At 51.6% G+C, this 8568-nt stretch overlaps 1 protein-coding gene across 1 annotated transcript in view; it reads right to left on the reverse strand.

Moving 5' to 3' along the window:
• The window catches only part of Muc6 (mucin 6, oligomeric mucus/gel-forming), a 30183-nt gene extending 29737 nt beyond the window's left edge, over positions 1-446 (reverse strand). The window contains exon 1 of the mRNA XM_036177762.1: positions 386-446. Within this exon, the coding sequence (XP_036033655.1) occupies positions 386-446 (61 nt within the window). The remainder of the gene's footprint in view (positions 1-385) is intronic.
• Between the last annotated feature and the right edge of the window lie 8122 nt (positions 447-8568).

Consider the following 8568-nt stretch of genomic DNA (forward strand, 5'->3'; position numbering starts at 1 on the left):
CTCTGTTAGGGTGACACATGCCCCTGCCCTACATACCCCAGGCTCCTCAAAGACCTCTCAGGACCAGAGCCAAGGGGAGAGGGGAAGAGTGCCAGGTGTGCCCTGTTGCTAACCATTCTGTTCTGCTGTCACCAAAACTGTTGAGACTCTGCAAGAGGGAGCCCCACCCCCATTTCAGATGAGCCTGTTCCTTCCCTGGCCCCCGTACCCAGCTCACAGGAGGTAAACGGGTTTGAGTAGTTTGCTGGGTCCCTTCTGCCTCCTACTCATCAGTGTATCCGCATGGCCAGCCCGACTGAGGCAGAGTCAGTGAGGCGAGACGACCTGAGGACTTTCCCATGCACAGGGACCTGTGGAGGGCATAGCCTGGCAGATGCCCACTCACCAGCACTGATTGATGGTCCCCCGAAGAACAGCAGCAGCAGCAGCTGCTGACCCCTGAGCATGGTGGCACTCCTGGAGCAGAGGCGGCCACCAGCCCTGGTCTTCTACTGCTGGGCACGTAGGCAGTCCTGCTGCCGCCTCTGCTGGGACTCAAGTGTCTAGTTCTCCGAAGCTTATAAAGGGGTGGTATGCCCTTCCCCTGCCGCACCCACTTGCACCCCATACTCCTGGCCTGTGATCGCCACCGCCTGCCGGGCACAGTGGTGGCCAAACAGGATATGGGGTTCTGCTTTATCAGGACTCGAGACTTCTTTGGAAAAATCTGCAGTGGCTGTGGCCCCATTATCTTTCCATTCCCAGTGGGGGGCCTGACACACGCACTCTAGGGGCCCATAGGCACCTCCTGCATCTGGCTGTCCTGGAGGCCATGGTGGGGCCTGTCAACAGCCCGTCCTAACTGCCAGATCACTGTGGACACCATCAGTCACATACCTGGGTGCCTGGGGTGGGGCTGGCCCAGGGGGATATCAGAGAGGCTGGCCTCCTCCTGATCTTGCCAGGTAATCAGCCTCCACCCTGGATCCTCGTACCCCACCAGAGACATTTATTTGCTGGGTCTACTCTATTTATTGTGAGTTTTTGCACCTGGGGAGGGATCCTGCTGCCTGTACTGGGGGTTTCCTGGCACTGTTGGCTGTGCTCTGTGCTCTGTGCTCTTGCCCTGTGAGTACAGTTACCTTTGCAGCATCTCCATGGGTTGAGTGAGCTGTGGGTCCCCTGAGACAGCTGGCCAAACCCACTTGGAAGATGAGCTCCTGGGAATATGAGAGGCAGGGGCCAAAGGTGGGGTGCATGCCAGCCCCTTAAGGGGCTAATGCTAGGGTCAGGACAAAGGTCAGGCTGAGGGCAAGAATTAGGGATAAGGTCGGGGTGAGGAAAGGGTGGTATCTTCCTTGAGACTCTCTCAGCCAGGATATGAGATGGGATCCAACAAACCATTGAGTCTGTCCAGTCCCACTGGGAACCTGGGGTGAGACAGGGATCTCCTAGGGTGGTTTTGGTCACTCCAGCGAGTGCTGAGCGGTGCCACTTGCACCCCTGAAGGAACTCAGTACCAGCACTTAGCTGTGTCCATTGCAGGTTTGGTATTAGCTCTAGCCCTGCCTGAGTCTGGGTCCCCAAAAAGAACCTGTATCTTATAGCCAAGCTAAGCCAAGCCCTATAGCCTGGACACAGGTTGTCTCCTCTGGTCCCTCATCTCTACACTGGGAACTCTCAGATTCTGTTCTCACTTGGGTCAGCAAATCCAGCAGATCCTGTGACAAAGCAGGAATGTTTGTTTTCTGTAAATAAACCTCAGCTTTAACAGGATGTTTTGGACTTTGGGTATGGCACTGTGATACAGTGTGTGTCTAACATATTTGAGGCCCTAGGTTTGATCTTAGCCCCCCCCCCAAAAAAAAGACAACCCCCTACTGAGTCATAGAACATGATCTTTACAGAAACTCTGTGAGTTCAGCCTCAGTGGGTGGAGTGGTCATCTAATGCTGTGTGTGCTTCTGGGTGGCCTGTTATTGCTCCCTCCCTCCCTCCCTCCCTCCCTCCCTCCCTCCCTCCCTCCCTCCCTCCCTCCTCCTATCTTTCTTTCTGTGTAATAGATTTGTCTTGTGTAGTGTGTGTGTGTGTTATGTGTGCGCACAAGTGTGAGTGTCATAGTACATATGTGTTCATCGTGTGAATGGAGGGCCCTGCAGAGGCCAGAAGAGGGTTGGAACCTGAGTGCGTTACAGGCAGTTATGGGCTGCTATGTGGTACTGGAAACTAAGCCTGGATTATGGATAAAAATAACAGGTGTTCCTTTCTCTAAAAAAGGTTTATTTTCATTTTATGTATGTGAGTGTTTTGTCTGCATATATGTCTGTGCACCATGTGTGTGACTGGTACCTGCAGAGGCCAGAAGAGGGAATCAGCTTTTCTGGGACTGGAGTTAGATATGGTTGTGGGCTGCCATGTGCTCTTCCTCTGGAAGAGCAACCAATGCGTATCCACTGAGATATCAGGCCAGTAATGGCAGCAACTGCTCTCAGTGGCTGAGCTGCTTCTCCGGGCTCTCTTAGTGTTTTCTCTCCTTTAGAGTTTGCATATTTTGATTTATGTGTGTGTGGTATCTGTGTGTAGGTATGTGCAGGTGCCAGCAGAAGCTAGAGGAGTCAGAATTGAAGTTATAGGCAGTGTTGAGCTGTGATCTTAAGCACAGAGTCATTTCTCCAGCTCTCTTAGTGGTTTATTAACACTCAGCAGCATCCACTCAGGTGAGAAACTGAACAACAGAGTGACATTTTCACTCAAAGTGATACCAATGGAGCTTGTGTAGCTCCGGCTGCAGCCTCGCAGCTGGGTTTGGGCAGCTGAGGAGGAAATCGGTGGAGCCGGACACAGGGCAGTCACGTAGAAGGTGCTTATGACTCAGTGTAGCTAGGAGCCCTGTGTCTGCTTGGCTGGCTGGATGTGCTTGTCTAACAATCTGTAGGGGTGTGTGTATATGACCACGCATGAGTGGCTCAGAGCTGTGCCTTCCAGGATCTTCTGGGCTGTTTTGGGCTGCATGCACCTGTGGCAAGAAGGTAGCTCTAGGGAGTGGTATTGCCCTTTCCCGGGTCAATGGCTCCATCCTGGTGAGGAGGGGCCACAGGAGGGCCTCAGGGCCCACCTTTTGTAACACACTTGATTGGCAGGAAATCACGGTTCAATAGTGTTTTTGTCCTTTGACTTGGGAGAGCGAATGCACTGAGCAAACAGCTCTGACGGCTGAGATAGCTCTGACAGAAAGATAAGTGTGTGTGCGCCATTGTTCCCTTGGCAATCACAGTGATAAGCCCCAGATCCCGCTGGCGGGCCCGGAAAGCGGAACCTGCAGCTGGACAAGTGTGTGATTGTCCATTCTCACGTCCAGCTCAGACCCTTGCCCTCCACATCCATCAGTGTGGCCCAGCCCTGGACAGTGGCCTCTCAGGGCCTAGGCTTGGCTATGAAGTGTGGCCTAAGCCAGCTTTGGTCCCAGAGCCCAGTGTCTGGAGCAGTGGTTCTCAACCTTCCTAATGCTGAGACCCTTTAATACAGTCCTTCATGTTGTAGTGACCCCAACCATAAAATTATTTTCATTGCTACTTCATAACTGTAATTTTGCTACTATTATGAATTGTAATGTAAATATCTGTGTTCTCTGATGGTCTTAGGTGACCCCTTGAAAGGGCCATTCAACCCCTGAAAGGGGTCATGACCCACAAATTAAGAACCACTGGTCTAGAGAGAGGTGTCCCAGGATCACGCACAGCTAAAAGCAGGCCTCTGTGTGGGGTTGAGGGCTTTTGTTCATTATGCTTGGGTCCTCCCTCCCGCCACAGGCAAGAAGGCCCAAACCCTGGGTTGGCTTTGTTTCTTTCCTAGAGGTACAGGAGTTGACATATTGGTCAGCCCATCCAGACCACCTGTCCCTGACTTCTGGGCCAATCTGGGTTAGGTGTGACAGGCTCTGGGGGAAGAGCTGGTGTTTTCTCAATCCCTTTGGCTTGGCAGCCATACACCATCAGATGAAAAGGCTAAGTTTAGGGAGAGTTTGTGAAAGATGTCCACACCAGAAGTAGGAATTCTCCCCTGTGGCTGAGCCATGCTCTAGGAGGGTGAGCCAGGGCAGAACAACCAGTATGGACTCTGGCTGGAGGATGTAGCTCAGAGTTCCCAAGGACTGGGTACAGAGTATGGGGCTGTGGACCTGATGTTTCATGAAGGTTAAAGATGGGATGTCTGTACCTTAGTGATCAGTGAGCTTCAGGGCTGGCTCATGGGCACCTCCTGTTGGGGAGACGGTGAGACCCTGGACACAATGACTGAGGGACTTCAAGCCTTAGAGCGAGAGCCATGCCTGCATGTCCTGTGTGTAGTAGGTGGCAGTCGGCCTTAGACTCTGACTCAGTGGGGCCTGAGCTTCATTAGCTGTCCCATAAGGGGCTGTGCCCTCCTCTCCCTCTGCCCCCAAGTATCAGTGGTGCCCCCTACCCCCAATTCTCAGATGCCCTGGCCTCTTGGTTGCCTTGGGAGTACATAGGAGATAAAGTATCCTGGTCAACCTTCTCCAGGGACCTGCAACCCTTGCCCTAGGATCCTGCTGTCTGGTACCCCTACCTGGAGCCACGCTGTGCTATTCCCATACTACCTGTTCAAGGTCTCGTCTAACTCCTGGCCTCTGGTCCCCTACTCTAGCCAACTCCTGCTTCTTCGGCTTTTTGTAGAATTTACCCTGAGCTGCTGGAGTCAATTCTGATGAAAGTAACAACGAAGCCAGCAGATCTTGTGCTGTGTCCACAGCTAGAGGGTGTATGTGACCTCCACAGCCCCGTCAGTGACTGGCCCCCAGTTTCTACCTAGCAGAGTACCTAGACTCCACCAATTGCTTTGGCTCTGGCTCTTAGCCTGGGATTTCGTTGTGATCAGCCCCTCCCTCTGGATATGGGCCCTGGCCTCCAGCCTTGGCAGAGAAGTCACTACCTGAGGTGGGTGCTGCTCGGGCTAGGTGGAACTATGTTCTGAAATGGTGGAGAGCATACTACCATGCTTCTCTGGCTGGGGCCCTTTTCCTTTTTGTTCATGGATGTCTTGTATTGGTACCTAATGGAGGGACTGCAGATAATAGGGGTGGTATCAGAAAGGGGTGCTAAGTGGGCCTGGACTCCTAGGGAACCAAGAGGTCTTAGCCTGGGGTGAGGGTGGCTACAGCTGGCACCCACCTTCTTCTTTTTTCCTCTTGAGATCTGGTCTGATGTAGCCCAGGCTGGTGTTGACTTTCTTTTTTTTTTTTTTTTTTTCCAGAAGCTGAGGACCGAACCCAGGGCCTTGCGCTTGCTAGGCAAGTGCTCTACCACTGAGCTAAATCCCCAACCCTGGTGTTGACTTTCTATGTAGCTAAGGATAACCTGAACTTCTACCCCTTCATCCTCCATCTTCCAGGGGCTGAGATTACTAGTGTGAGCCACCATATTTGATTTATGAGGTGCTGAGGATTAAATTCAAGGCTTTGTTTATGTTGGTGACTGTTCTACCAACTGAGCCAAACCCTAGGCTGAGATACCCACCTTTTGACAGGAAGGCTTCTGACTCAGCTGTCCCTTGGATCGAGTCCCATGCTGGACTGCCTCATATCCTTCATTCTACATGCAAGAAGGAGGGGAGCCCTGTGCCTCACTGACCATCAAGCAGAAGCCCATGGTGTGAGTTTTCCCTCGGCTTAGATGCCTCATTAAGCCTTCCAGGACACTGATCCCTCAGTCCTGCTCCCATCAGGTACTCCAAAATCACACAGGCACCATCCACCTAACCTAACCCTGGGAAGACTTCACGATCTCAAAGGATGGGCTGAATCCAACTCTGGCTAATGTTAACACAATTCTCGCTTCCAGGCCACATGTAAGGGTGCCTTCAGCCTGGCAAGTAGGACGCAATGCAAGATTGCCAGAGAGCCCCGCCCAAGCTGCCCTGCCTCTCTACAGTGCGAGTAGCCATGTTGAGTGAAAAACAGATAGGGTTGTCCTGGACACAGGGCTCAACCCCCTGGGCTGCCCCGGGTGGCATTGTGGACCAATACCTGTCAGGCTGAGGTTTCCTGGGCTGCCTGCTGCCCTGCAAGTACCTGTACCATAGGTAGGGTCAGTGAAGACTTGCCCACTTCTGGGAGCTGCAGAGGGGGATTTGGGAAGTACAGGAGGGTCCTAGACTATGCAGGTGACTTTTGAAGCTAGAGGTGAGGTGTGGAGCTGGAGGGGCACAAGGCCACTTCTCCCCAGACTTCTTTGGTTTCTATCATAGATGGATGATGCTGGGGATCTATCAGGGCCCCAGAAACACAAGTCAGATGGCCCCTGAAGCCAGGTGCATTTCAGAGCAGGGCAATAACAGCCTAGATTTACTGGAGGCTACCAGATCATTTGTGGCAGAGCCATGACTATGGAGGCCAGGCCTTGGCAGCAGCAGGTACTCAAGAGTGTCCTGGACCTAGAGTCAGCTGGGAGAGATGGGTAAACTTAGCCTAAGAGCTGATGGTGGTGAAGGTGCTTGGAACTAGCCGTGGGAGTAAGGAGGGTAGTATGTACTTACATGGGGTCTGGGTAAGGTGTCTCAGTGGAGTCTGAGGACAATGTGTAGGCTCTGCCAGCAGCATGGTAAACAGATGTGCACAGAGCCCACAGCCCTGAGGCCACAGATCCCGCAGGAAATTTCTAGAAAGTTGTGGTCTCTCCCCTGAGAAGCATAGCAGCCATAGTCAGAACAGTGCAATCCTCAGGAACTCAAAGACCACCCCAGGCAGTGGGAAGGGGAAGGTGGGTGTGGCATAGGCAGGCAGCAGGTGAGAGGACAGTCTGGGCATAGAAGGCCTGTAGCATTGGCTGTAGTTGTTTGTAGCTTGAGGAGGGTTGAGCCAAGCAGAGACTATGGGAACAAGTGGACTTCTGGGGTCCTGAGGAGTTGGGCTTAAGCCTCTCCTGCCCAGTGTCAGATTGAACAAGGCTGAGACTGGCCTTAGAAATGAAATGCTATGGCTGGGAGCATATCTAAGTGGTACTGTGCTTGTCTAGAATGTGTGAAGCCATGGGTTCAGGTCTCAGCACCAAGTGGGGAAAAATACATGTAATGTCCAGGGGTAGCAAAATGGTTCAGCGGGTAAAAGCGCCGCGCAAGCATGACCACCTGAGTCTGACTCCTGGAACGGTGGAAGGGGGGTACAGACTCCCAAAAGACATAGTCTCACCTCCACATAAATGCTGTGGCCTGCCTGCCCTCCTACCCAGTGATAATAAATAGAATTGTAAATATAAAACAAAGAAAAGGGAAATAAATGTAATGTCCGTATGCCTGTATCCCAACTCACCCTTGGAGCCTGACGGATGGTCACCTCCTTTGCTGGTTACTTGGCTTGTTTTCAGCTTGAGTTAACCGGTGGGCTGTTGGGAACGTGTGAGTAGAGGCTCAGGTGCTCACACTTTGCCATGATCAAGTTTTCCATGGCCACGTAGCCTGTGTCTTTAGACTGTGTCCTACTGGGGCATGAGAGACTTCTGGGCCCTTCACATCTCCCTAGGTATGTGGTCAGTGATGCCATGTGGCAGTCCACGGTGGCCGCTGTGCACAGTGCTGTGGCAGGGCAGCTTTCAGTGGGCTTCCTCGGCTTCCTCTGTCTACTATTTTCTTATTATTTTCTGAACCTGTTTCTTCAATGGAGTACTTCAAATCCTGGTCTGTCTTCAGATCGAGTTATTAGTTTAACTATGGTTCATTTGGAAGTCTCTCAGTTTGTGTGTGTGTGTGTGTGAGCATGAGCTCTCTCTGTATGTGTGCGCGTGCGCGTGCGCGCGCGCGCGTACTCGTGCACATTAACTGGGGATTGAACTCAAGCTTCCTGCATGCAAGGCAAGTACTCTACTAGCTGAGCTGTGTCCCCAGTCCTTCAAGTCCTTCGTTATCTGCAAGTGCATTAAACTGTGGCCTCTCTTTATTACGTTGCTCGTACCTTTCACAGAGCAGTAGTTCTTCATTTTGATAGAATCTGATTTACCAGTGTTTCTTTAACATCGTGCTTCCATTGTTGGGGCTCAGAACTCTTTGGAGGTCACACACCTTTAGCCTTCTTTTCATTAGTAAGTAGCCTTTGTTGATGGTAATATCATTGCTCAAAAACCTGTTTTGTCTAATGTTAATGTTAGCGTGCCTTCTAGAAGGAAGAGGATCCACTGGTAAAGCCGTGGATTTGAGGCAGGGTCTCAAGTGGCCTTGGGTGGGGCAGGAGCTGGCTGAGTCTGGGATAACCCTGAACTCTGACCTTCCCATCAGCATAGCAGGTCCTTTTCTATCCTTTATATAGTTCATTTGTCCTTTATAATGATTTTTTTTTTCTTTTTGGAGACAGGGTCTTGCTATATAGCCTCATCTGGCCTTGAACTTACCATCTTCCCCTCTCAGCCTCCAGAGTACTGGGATTCCAGACCTGCATCACCATGATTGACTGCTGTAGTGAGTTTAGATGCCCTATAGGATAAATTTGTCTTTTAATCTAGTCTGGCAAGCCATGCATGTTTTGACTGGTGTATTATTAATGTGGCTAGGGCAAAGTCTGCCACCTGCTGGTCATTTCCCATC

Source organism: Onychomys torridus, chromosome 1, assembly GCF_903995425.1.
Source record: "Onychomys torridus chromosome 1, mOncTor1.1, whole genome shotgun sequence".
In the NCBI taxonomy this organism is placed as follows: domain Eukaryota; kingdom Metazoa; phylum Chordata; class Mammalia; order Rodentia; family Cricetidae; genus Onychomys; species Onychomys torridus.